We start from the raw sequence: 12,029 nt of genomic DNA on the forward strand, positions 1-12,029 counted from the left end.
ACTCTGCTTCCAGCTGCCTCCAGATTCTCAGGACTACTGTTTTGAAACATCACCAGTCAGCAGTTCTAAGTTTATTCTTAATCATGACTTCCATTTTACATCTATGTAATTTTATAAACAAATTTCAGAACATTTGTTTTCATGATTACAATATGAAAATAACTGCTGGTTGAATGCACCCATCCTTGTGCCTAGCCAAGCCTTTGCATGATTTGTATGATTTGTATTATATGTATTTGTATGAAATTATTTGTAAATCATTTGCAGAGGAGTGCAGGGAGGACTCAAATCACCGAGTATCAAAAATTGTGACAAATTCCACCCATTACTCAGCTCTTGGGATGGCTCAAAGGTACAAGGAGAGGCAAATTAGATGGCCATGTTATGAAAAAGTGCAAGGAACAGTATTAAATATGTTCCTTAAACATGGTACTGAGCAAAAATAGTCTGATCAAGTTTCTCTTTGAGTTATCTTCTGGTTTCTTTGTACCTGCTCACCAAAAAGTAGAAGAAATGCACAGAGGCAGGGCTTGCACAGATAACAAAAGCACAGGCATCGTCACTGTCAGAAAACCCAAATAAAACTAAATTGCTCAAACTTTACAGAAATGATACCTCCAAAATGTTTATAGCCATAGATGGGTCCTTTTAAGAAGCCCACATCTGAGGCATGTTCCATCCCCAGCCTAAGGACAAAGACTGCACTGGGAGAGTGAAGGATAAACCAGGAAAAAAAGAGTAGAAATTAAATGCATGTCTGATGACTTTAACTGTGTTATTACCACTATAGGGATTTTTAATTGGTGTAGTAGTAGTCTTTTTCTATAATAATTAGATCTAGGCTAATAATGACCTTTGGATTAAACTATCAAGACTTTGGTTACCCAGCTGAATATTTGTCCAGTTTACAGTGCAGAAAGGTTTTGCTTTATTACAAAGTGTTTCCTCTTTTCTCATTAACAAGGTCGAGTGCAACACTGGCACTTCATCATCAGCTTTTCCAGTGTCTGACCTCTTTGTTATTTTGGCCCATTCCTCCTTGTCAACCCACACATTTAATATGGAACCTTTTTATGGTAAAACCATTTGTATTTCCATTTAAATGTTTTTTCTTCTAGGTAAGAGCACTTCAATTCCTCTGGCCATTGAGAATCATACTACCAAGCTAATTAATTCAATTTAGGTTCCTCTTGTATCCAAATCTTTCAGATGTCTAATTTATATTTCCTCTTGTAGAAAAAGACACTTAACTCTTTTGGCCTTTCTTTAGAGAACAGCTGTGATCAACTGGAGAAATTCCAAGGAGAGGAACTCCACATTCTTCTTAAACTGTTGTGGTCAGATGGGGATATTTAAGGCTTCAGCCTTCCAAGGCTGAATGACACAAATTCTACTGGTTTTAGTGTTTACAGAAAACACTCCAGCTGATGATTCTCAGTCCATTTGCTTTTTCTGCTGCACTGTTGCCAAGCAAACATTTCCCCATGCTGTGCCTGTTCTCAGAACTGAGATCCATGTTTATTTCCACACCCACTTCTTTCACTCCCCTCATTTTGAATTCCAGTCCTGCCCTTGTACAGCTTAGGGTTATCTACAGAACTAATAAACACCCTTTACATCCCCCCATTTGAATGCACAGTAACTCCAGATCTGCTGGAGACAGGGCACAACAAAGAGCTGATCAGCAAGTTCATTGCTGCATGTGTGGGATCAAACCACGATAAGCAGTGAAGTTCACACGCCATAAAATGGAGCGAGTCAACCATGAAAAATAATTTATTGTACTAATTTTCAACAGTCAATAACCTGATGTTCAGAGATAAAGGATTACAGACATGTCTTACATGGGGAAATATTTTCTGAGCCTTTTCTTTCCATCCGAGCCAGGACACAGGAACTTTGGTGTCCCACAAGAAGCATTCACCAGGTGAATAAAGGCACCACGAGACAACTGAAGTATCCCAGTCACTACCAGTATTCCAGCATCACCTGTGGTTCAGGTCCCAGACACTTCTTTTATGTTCAAAGGTATCCAAAACAAGCATTTGGTACCTCTGACATTTTCATTTTGTCATTAAAACATTAGTGCTTTTCCAGCTGGATCCTCCAATGTCATCTTCTCCTTTTGGGGAGAGATACTTCTGAAAGGAAATAAAGAGAAGGGTATTTTTACAAGCTTTTAAATCCATCTTCCCTCATGGGAATTGTTCAAGTAAAATTAATCCTATCCAGCACAGGAACTTAACTAGATGAGCTCTTGAGATCCCCTCCCAGCCCCTCTCCCCATGGTTTTTTAAATATGAAAAAAAATCTTTCTAGATTCTACAGCACACTATCATTCAAAGTATCAACTGAAATGCCACTGATGAATATTGTTCCAAAGCTTATTCCATCTTAAAAGCTTTCTGCTCCTCATCAACATCTTTCAGATTTTGCTGTGAATTTGACAAATGGAATACTCACAAAATCTCTGAAGAGACTGCTTATGGGTATTTTTAATGCTTCAGAAGTTACCAGAAAATTATGAGAAATGGAGAATATTCCTGATTTAGAAAGAAACTTTTTGTCCACAAGTAGACAAGTGAGGGGAGAATAAACAAAGTACAAGATTAAATGCTCCATGGCACCTTCAATCTGACCATTTAAAATTGAATGAATTACCACTGTCTACAAATAAAAGTGACCAGAGAATGTAATCTCACTTCCATACTATGAGATGCTCCTTTGCTTCGAAAAAGAGCAAATACACAGTGTCACTAAAAATGTATTTTAATACATTTAAATGTATTAAATATCCCTTGTATTAAATATCTTTCCATTACACACAATTTTGGATAGTGTATTAACTGCAAAAGGTTCTTTATAGTGTGCCATGTTCTCCTCAAGCAGCTGAGAACAGACCCTGAAGTTTCTGAGTTGCAGAGCAGCCCAATATCGTCCAACATTGATGCTTCTGCAGAGTAACTCCACTGTAAGCTTTGAGCAATTTGCTTTACCATTGCTTCCCAATTAAAATTACATTAACTCCAGTAACCTGAGGGACAGCAAAGCCATTCATTCCCCTACTGCAGTTCCCAGAGTCCTCCCCCAACAATATCAGGTAACTTCCAGTACAGCAGAGGATGCTCAATCCATGAAACACTGCCCAGCTGAAACTAAGGCTAGAGAGGAACTTCTTCTCCCCTCAACAAAGGTGAGGGAAGCAAGGGCTATTCTTTCCTAAGATCCCAGAGTCACCAAAACAGGCATTTCCTGGAAGTGGGTGACTGACCAAAAAAATCACTTTTCCCCATACAATGGAACTCCTCAAGACAAACTTGTATTACAGAAGAATGAGACTGGACCAATTCTAACTCTGAACACACTACAATGAAATCTGTGTAGAAAAAAAATTACACTTGGGATTTTGTTATGGCTTTTCAAAGTTTCCATTTTCATACAACAATTTGCAGGCTAAAACCAAATCTAGTTTTGATTCATGATCCAAACTAATGAAATCACAAATACATGATCCAAAATATCAACTTTAGTTTCAGAAAAACACAGCAGAGGGATATTTAAAAACAAGTCACTGGTTTGCTGGAATTCCCATCTTTGTACCTCTTTCATCTGAGTCCTCTTCTGTGATTACTGGCATCCCGATATGCCGAGTTACAGTTTCCTTTGCCACTTGCATTTCACCTGCACACAGATTTTAAGGAAAAAGTGTCAGTTTTTTTGCTTCTACATCCCTCATCCAGTAGTTAAAAGATTGTTCACTGCTGCTCTCCTGAGATGCTGTCAAATGCTGTAAACAAACCTACTTTTCACAGTACCTTCAATATGGCTCACTAAGAAACCTTCAATAACAAGTAATTAACACCATCAATTTGAAGAAAAATTAATCACCAACTCAGTTCAATAATTCAAAATGACCTTACTGCTCCAAAACACTTCATCTGCTCTTTTAAAGTCAAGCAAAGGTAACACTGCCAAATGCTCATCTCTGAAGAGGGATTTATTTCCTCAGTAACTTTTTTTCCCTAGCAGAGGCTAAACAAGTCTGAAAATAGAGTTTGGAACTTTGAAATTAAATCCCCATCTTCAAAATAAAGATAATTCAAAAAATAAAGACAATTCAAAACCATTTTGCTGTTTAGTTTCATTTAACCTATAACAAATAAGGAGTAAACAAAAAATTAAGACAGCAGAACAATTTCTATCAGTTGAAAAGTTGGATATCAGAAAGAGAATTTCCTTCAGGAATGTAATTTCCCACTGATGAACAGGAAATTTTAACCCAGCTAGCAAAGCAACTGATAAACTTTTGCAATCTCCCCAGGTTCATGGATTGAATGGAGAAGTACCTCTAACTTCTGAAGAACATCTTCTCCTTGCTGGCTGTGGTCTCCTGCTGGTGATTCTACTTCGACTCGGAGACTTCCCACAACTGGATCCTGATTCAGAGGATTCTAACTGCACTTGACGATGTCTCCTGGATTTGGAAACCTGAATGATATAAAAAAAGCTGAATTTCTACAGCCAGATCTTGCTGGGGGCCACTTGACCAAAGCATTGACTTGATGTCAGGGTGAAAAAGAGATAGGGAGAGCTCCCACTAGTTGTTGTTCTCCAGCTGTAACAGGACAGTGCCCTTCAATGATTTAATGGGCGTATAACTTAAAATGCAGATAATGAAACATTGACTAATTCTCAATCCATTCTCTGTTACTACCAACCCACACCATGTTGCATCCCCCTACACAAAAGAAACACTTCCAAAAACTGCTGCTCTGTAAAGCCTCCATACCATCTTATTTTGCTTAAGTGCCTAGAAAACATCACTGCACATTCACGAGTCTGGACTTGTGTATAAAATCCAGAGCTCTGTTTCATTTAATGACACATTTTTCGATATAAGATTTTAATAAACAGAGAAAGTTGAGACATTTCTCATAGGACTGCTAAGAAAAAGACAAACCAACAATATTCTTTTAAGGGAGAAGCTACTAAAACAAAGTTTCCAAGAACTTGCAACTGACTTTAAACTCCTAAGTCCCATTTTCACAGGCATCTTCCAAGACGTCAGTATTTAAGATCAAAGGAATCTGAGCAATTAAACTCTCAGGTATTTTTATACATCTTCTTAAACTTCCCTCTTAAACAGAACACAGACATTAAGATACCCTGTAAATGAAGAATAAGAGCTTTGGGTTTCCCTGCCGTGTTAGGAAAACTAGAACATTCCAAACTGGAGTGCAGTTTAACTCATTCCTTTTTGATCCAACATTTACATTAAACTGGTACTTTTAAAACTGTTCTTGAAAAATTAATACATCCCCATTATCAATTTTCATGCCCACCTCAACAGCTGCAGAATAAGACCTGTATTTGATTCTGGCCAGGGCATTTGCTCTTTCAGAACCCTGTAAAGAAACAAAAGTCCAGTCAGAAAAGATTTTTATTCTATTATAGCAGTACTGTAATGAGATACTACATCAGGCAACCACTTGAGTAATTCACACTACAGCTCTAACTTTATAATTAGTTCTACATAATTTCAACGCCACCAAAATGGTACCTCAAGGAAAAAAAAGTACGAATTTCATTAAAAAGATGAAGCATAATTTTGGTTGCCTTCACTGTTATAAAGCCCAGGAGGAGAAAAATCAAACTTGAAACTTAACATCTTACTCAAAGTTGAAATAAGCAAATACAACATGAGACAATTTTGTAGCATAAAAAATGAATATTGCCTTAAGTTGAAACTCAAGGAGGGAGTGTAAAGGGGTTTGGCTGAGCTCTTTTCCCTCCTTACCTGAGAGAGACTTTTTATTGTGATCTTTTAAGAGCTGTGACAGCAGTAAATGCTCACAGCTCAACAGAAAACAGTATGAGTTAAAAACAAAACCAAGCCCCACCAGCTGTCCCTGGAATTTATTTTGACACTATCAAGCTCTGACCTACACTGCTTAGCCTGAGATCTGAAGTCAAAAAATTAACAGATCTGGCCTGTGCAATGCAGCAAAGTAATTCAGTTTCCTTACCTCTGATTCTAGCAAAGTCTCTTCTCTCCTTTTGTTTTCTGTTTCATCAGTTTCTTTAGCACTTTGGAATGATTTCTGTGGGAGAAAATTGTTTTTCTTTAAACATCTGTCATTTACAAGACAGCTAAAATCCAAGAACTGTAAAAAAACAAGAAAACTATTTACACACATCCATTTTCTACATCCACCTTACACTGTGGCCTTTCTTTGATCCAGGAATGTGTTACAGAAGTAGTTCATGAGGTCAGACCTTCAGGGCATCCCTCTCAGCAGTCAGCTGTGGTATGCCAAAGGCAAGACCACCCATAAGTCCTTTCTTCCATACCACATCCTTGCCTCAGGTTTCAACACATTCCCTGCCTAAGTGTCAGTTCCTTCTCCTTCAGTCTGAGATTGACCAGCTCAGAGGCAATCACACCAGAAATCCAGTTCTGACATGTTCACCCAACCTGCTAAGTCACCACAGCATAGTGGCTGGCAGTACCTACCATTCTGCCCTGCTGCCATTCCTGATGTTCCAAGGTTATGTCTTTGAGATTAACCACAAAGTCATCTTTTATCAAGCTCAGGGCCTTGTATGGCTGGGATTTGTCAGCTGAAATGACACATTTCATTTTCTGATAGTGGTCGTGAATATTCATCATTTCCTGAAAATATTTTTAAAAAAAAGTGTCTTTCAGGGAAAAAAGATTCCAGCAGTAAAACAATATTAGTCTTCAAAACACAAACCCAGGGTTACAGAAACCATTCTAAGGAGACCACTGGACCAGGAGGAATGTTAGAAACTGATTCTGGTTAGATTATTTGAGTTTTAGAGTCAAGAAATCCTTCTAAGCAGAACTGAGCCACCAAATAAGCTGAAGAGAAGGGTATTCAGGGCCACTGCTCACGCAAGGTTCATTCTGATACTGTGGTTTATTTTCATCTCTCTGGAGGAAACATTTTACTTCATAAATTTCTGCAACACTGCAGTCAACCTTACTGATACACATTTGTCAGCAATAAATGAAAAAAACTGCAAAGAAAGTTCTACCACTAAGTGATATAAGAGCCTTTACCTGGATTGAATTACTCAGATTTTTATACAATGTATCATATAATAAAAAAAAAACAAACAACAAAACAACAAGCTTTGAAAGGAGAAATAAAGGTGAGAGAAGGCTATGAACTTGCAGATACGTAAATTCATATTACCACAAGTATCAATCCTCCAGCTGCAACCTGCAGACATATCAAAACAAACATTTTCTCCCCCATTTTCCATTTTTCTCTAAGTGACAATTAACCATTTATACCCTTTTACATCTTACTGAGGCAAAACCACAAAACATTAGGGCATATTTCAGTATTGAAAAAGATATGACAATTCTTCCAAACTAAATGCCACATTTCTGGGTGTCTGGTAAAATTATCTTAAAATGTTCCACAAGTGACTGACAATGGACAAGATAGTGCTGATTAGAGAAGTTAAAGCTCTTGGACAACAGAGAAATTAAAACAAAACAAACCCCATTGATTAATCTGTAGTTTAAAGATTACTTTACCTCTAATACATCATTACTGATGAGGCTGTTTACTCTGTTACTTGGGTCCTTAAATTCTTCTTTTAAATAATTTTCTTCAATCTTCTTCTTAGTTCTGTAGGTCAGCTGAAACAAGAGGCCATGTTTGTAACCTAAAAGAAAACTTTAAATGGAACCTCCTCTTGAGAATTCCTACTGCATATCCATCAATCAGGAGATGGGAGATACTGAAAGGCATAAAACCATTTCACTAACAACCCTGTTCCTGCCATATGTTCAGAGCCAGCACTTTTCACAAATTATTCTCCAGTTAAGAATTTAATCCAGCACTCCCCAACTGGTAAGACATCTCAAATCTATTAAGAGCATCAGACACTGAAAAAATATTTTCAGGTGTGAAGTATTCAAACATCCTCTAAGCTCTTCATCACCTACCTATGTAAAGCCACACATACCACATTTTACCATGATCTCAAAGCTGAGCTAACCATGAGTGCTGTTGTACTGACAGGTGTTGAATGATGAGGGTATTTTATTTCAAAATGTAAAACATTAATGTAATAACTCACTAGCTTTGGCATTGCTGTGAAGTGGAAGGCTCTAGCAAGTCGCAGTCTCCTAAAGACATAGGCTGCATCATAATGCAGGGAGTCAACCAAATCCTGCTGAAATCTCTGGATTTCAGGCCAATCCTTGAGTGCAATTCTGATCTGCAACAAAAGAGTTACAAACTGTTAAACCAGTATTTCAACCATAAAAATTAACTGAGCTGACTACCGTGATCTGACTACAGACAATACCTGGATGTCCAGAGCTGCAGAAAGGATCCCATTTTATATATATATATATATATATATATATATATATATATATATATATATATATTTGTGTGTATCATCATCATTTTATGCACATAAGATTATTATACTTTCTTTTGACAGTGACATGAAACACAAGTCCTTTCTGATATGTGAAAATATTCATTCTTCACATCCTGAAGTGTGTGAAAAATAGTCTGCACCTAGGACATTCCCCTTCACTAGAGTTAGGAAACGATACTCATACCAGGTTGTGCTGCCACTGAAATACTCATAAATGTTCTCTTTCCCTTAGTTCTTCCTTTCTCTCCTGTCACATCCACTCTGCCCACTTCACCTTCTCTCTGCTTAACTTTCTTGATAACTCATGTACCCTCTTACAGTTGCTATCCAGCAGTGGCTTTAAAATTGCCTAAATTCACCTTCATAAAAAGCTACTTATTTCTCTCAGGTCAAAATATGAGATATCATGGCATTGTTGTAGACAAAAAAAAATTCAGTTTGCTATTTAAAGAATTTGGACTCAATTTTGCATGTGCACACAACATATATCACAAAGTTCCTAAGCAAACCACTTCTCCTTGCACTGAGTTTATAATTCCTTTAGATATTGGTCTCCTAAAAGCAGCAAGCAGGGTGTCTTTCAGGAATGCACACTCTTAACCTATTTAAGAATTCATTTTCTGGTTAACAGGAAGTGGAAATAATTCAGTCACTCTCCATTCTGTTGGAATTCTAAAGAGTAACTCAGGCTGTAATGGAGTTCCCTTACCCTGATGAACACATTGTCCATCCCTGCCTTTTCCAATAGCTTCCAATCTGGCTTTTTAAGTATTTTTATTTTAAAAAAGGAAGAGGAAATGCCCTAACCCTTTAGGATGACAAAGCAAACAGCAGTGTACCACATATCTCATGCCTAGTATCTCCTGAGATTAAATACTCAGGAACGATTACCTTTTGTTTTGGCTGACAAAGCTGGGCATTATAGAGCCCATATAGAAGGTACAAAGCACCAACTCGGATCTGGAAGGAGTAGGGGGGCAAGAAGTACTGCAGGGCCACATCTAGAGTCTTCTTCGAGAGCTTATTCCTCTCCAAAGCTCTCATTCTACCACTAAAGCAAACAGAGAAAAAAAGGGAGCATGTTAAAGCAGGTAAATATAAAACTGCAGGCTTCAGAAAAATTAATAATGCAGAAACAAACTTTAGATGTTTAAAAAATATAGAATCATTGAATGTCCTCAGCTGGAAGGGACCCACAAGGATCGCTGAGTCCAACTCCTGGCCCTGCAGAGGATGACCTCCAGAATCACAACCTGGCAGAGTACAAGAAGAGTTTGGACAAGGTTCACATGGTATGGCCCCTGGAGCATCCCGTGCAGGGCCAGGAGTTGGACTCCATGATCCGCGGGGGTTCCTTCCAACACAGGATATTCTATGAACCAGTGAAACACGCAATGTCCTGCGATCACACTTTTAAATCCCACGAGGATTGCACCAAGCCCCCTGCAGAGTCAGCGCTCAAAGCACACACATTCCTAATGCACGGAATACACCGAATTAAAACTCTTTCATCATTACAGAGGGACCGATGCTCCACTTGATTTAGAGCCCAGTCAGGCAACCTCTCCCTGAGCCAGGCCTGAGGGGGCACACAGCTCACCCGCACTCCCTTAGGGCTGCTCGTACCCGGGGGGAAGCTGAGCAGCGGGGGCTGCGGGCCTGGCGAGGGGCAGAAAGGGGAAAGGCGAGGGGCAGAAAGGGGAAAGACATGGGGCAGAGAGGGGAAAGACGAGGGGCAGAAAGGGGAAAGGCTAGGGACAGCAGGGGGGAAGGCGAGGGGCAGGCGCGGCTCGGCCTGAGGGGCGGCCGGAAGCCATCCCCTCCCTCACTCACTCACTCACTAGAAGACGGTGTGGAAACGGCGCTGCCGCCACAGCTCGGCGAAGCGCTCGAAGCGGACGGTGTCTGCCTGCTGGAAGGCGCTGAGCAGCTCCTCACAGTCCTCCTTCAGCCCCGGCACCTCGTTCATCCCGCCGGCTCCGCGCCGACCCCGAGGCCGCTCCGCGAATGCGCGCCCGCTCCACAACAACCCCGCGGCGCCTGCGCGCCCGCCCCGCGCCTGCGCACGGCCCGCGCCGGGAGGAGCCGGGAGGAGCCGCTCGGGCTGCCCGGGCTGCCCGTGAGGGAGCGCGGCTTTCCCGGCCCCGTGCGCTCCGGCCCGCTGTCCCTGCGTGTGGCGAGACCCCGGCAGTGACGAGCGCTCGCTCTGCCCGCCCCAGGCGCTGTCCCGCTCTCCCCCGCTATGGAGTGCATGTGCATTTTGCATTTAGGCAAAATGCCTCTCCGAGAAGCGCATCCCTGGTGGTCCCGGGGCGAAGCCCGCGCGGATGAGCGGGTTCGGGCGGGATGAGCAGCGGCGGATCCGCTCGGGCAGGCGCCGCTGTACCAGAGCCCCAGAGATCCCGGGGACGCTCTAGAGGCGAGGGGCTTCACACTCTCCGCCCCAGTCCCCGCAGGCGGCCCCGGCAGAGAGCTCGGGGGCCGTGACCCGACGGGCTCGGGAACAGCGGCTCCCCCGCGGGAAGGGCGCCCGGCGGTCCCGCGCGGCTGTGGGGACGTGACACACCGCCACGCTCCGGTGAAGGGACAGTGCCGGCGCCCTGCGCCGGTCCCCGCTGCTCCGCCGGCTGTCCCAAAACCCCGACGGCTGCGGGAGCCCCGTTTCCGCCTGGGCGAGCGCGGCAGGCAGGGATAAGCCGGCGGCCGCCCCCCCGAGCGGCGGGGTGCCGTGCCCTGCCCTTCCTTGCCCTGCCGTGGCCGTGCCGTGCCGCCCGCTCCCCGCATGCACGGCCACACGTAGGCGGCCGGGGCAGCGGGGCGGGCGGGGAGGGGGCCGCGGCTGCCGAGCCGCACGTAGGGTGGGTGGGTGCGGCCTCGCCGGCGGCGCGGAGCGGACGGCGGGGGCTCCCCTGCCCGCGCTCCCTCACGCACGTACAGAGAGGGGCGAGCGGCCGCCGAGGCGGCTGCCGGGACCAGCGCCGGCGTCGGAGAGCCCCGAACCGCGGTGAGTACGGACCCGCGGCACCGGCGGTGTCCCGGGAGAGCCGGTTCTGCTGCCCGGGAGGCTCCGCAGCTCCTCGGGCGGGTCCCCAGAGGGTTTAGGCACGGGGCTCGGGTTTCAAGGCGGTGTTGCGGTGACCGCCGCTGCGGTCGGGGCTTGGCTGCGGAATGTGGGAGCGCGGCTGGACAGCGGCACCTGCGCCGGGAGCGGTCCCGGGCTGGGCAGGAGAGCGGCCGGGTGCCTGTGCACCCAATGGTTGCGGGTTCGGCAGGTGCGAGATCCCCCCCTGCGCAGGGGAAACCTTAGCGGGTGACAAACAGCGTGTAGGGAAAGTATGGGCTTGGGATGGAGCCTTGCGTGGTGCCTTTGGGATGTTTAAATCTGCAGTTTTCCCAGCGACCGTGTTAAAAATTGGTATTTTGCTTTCTCAAATAATCATACACTGCGAAATGAATTTGAAATGAAATGAAATTGAATTCTGCTGTCTACGGTACCGTGATGTTCTCCAGTTCACCATTAGCATCAACTAATTGATCCAAAGGTCGCTCCTTACAGCGAGGCGCATCAAGCTGTCAGCTCCTACAATGTCAGGAGCTCC

The 12,029-nt window shown here is 43.5% G+C and overlaps 1 protein-coding gene across 2 annotated transcripts; it reads right to left on the reverse strand.

The window, feature by feature from the left end:
* Positions 1 to 1,749: 1,749 nt before the first annotated feature.
* On the reverse strand, positions 1,750 to 10,471 carry SNAPC1 (small nuclear RNA activating complex polypeptide 1). 2 transcript variants are annotated; one of them, XM_015632301.3, is made up of 10 exons: positions 10,272 to 10,471; positions 9,322 to 9,481; positions 8,119 to 8,259; positions 7,571 to 7,675; positions 6,515 to 6,673; positions 6,027 to 6,101; positions 5,343 to 5,405; positions 4,347 to 4,488; positions 3,601 to 3,681; positions 1,750 to 2,141 (listed from the first exon to the last, which is right to left on the reverse strand). In XM_015632301.3, the coding sequence occupies exons 1-10, from the start codon at positions 10,397 to 10,399 to the stop codon at positions 2,113 to 2,115; spliced, it is 1,083 nt and encodes a 360-aa protein (XP_015487787.1). In that variant the 5' UTR covers positions 10,400 to 10,471; the 3' UTR covers positions 1,750 to 2,112. The 2 variants fall into 2 exon arrangements, with proteins under 2 accessions (XP_015487787.1, XP_033371158.1); XM_033515267.1 differs by having other exon boundaries at positions 10,264 to 10,375.
* Positions 10,472 to 12,029: the final 1,558 nt, after the last annotated feature.

This window comes from Parus major, chromosome 5, assembly GCF_001522545.3.
Source record: "Parus major isolate Abel chromosome 5, Parus_major1.1, whole genome shotgun sequence".
NCBI classification, from domain to species: Eukaryota; Metazoa; Chordata; class Aves; order Passeriformes; family Paridae; genus Parus; species Parus major.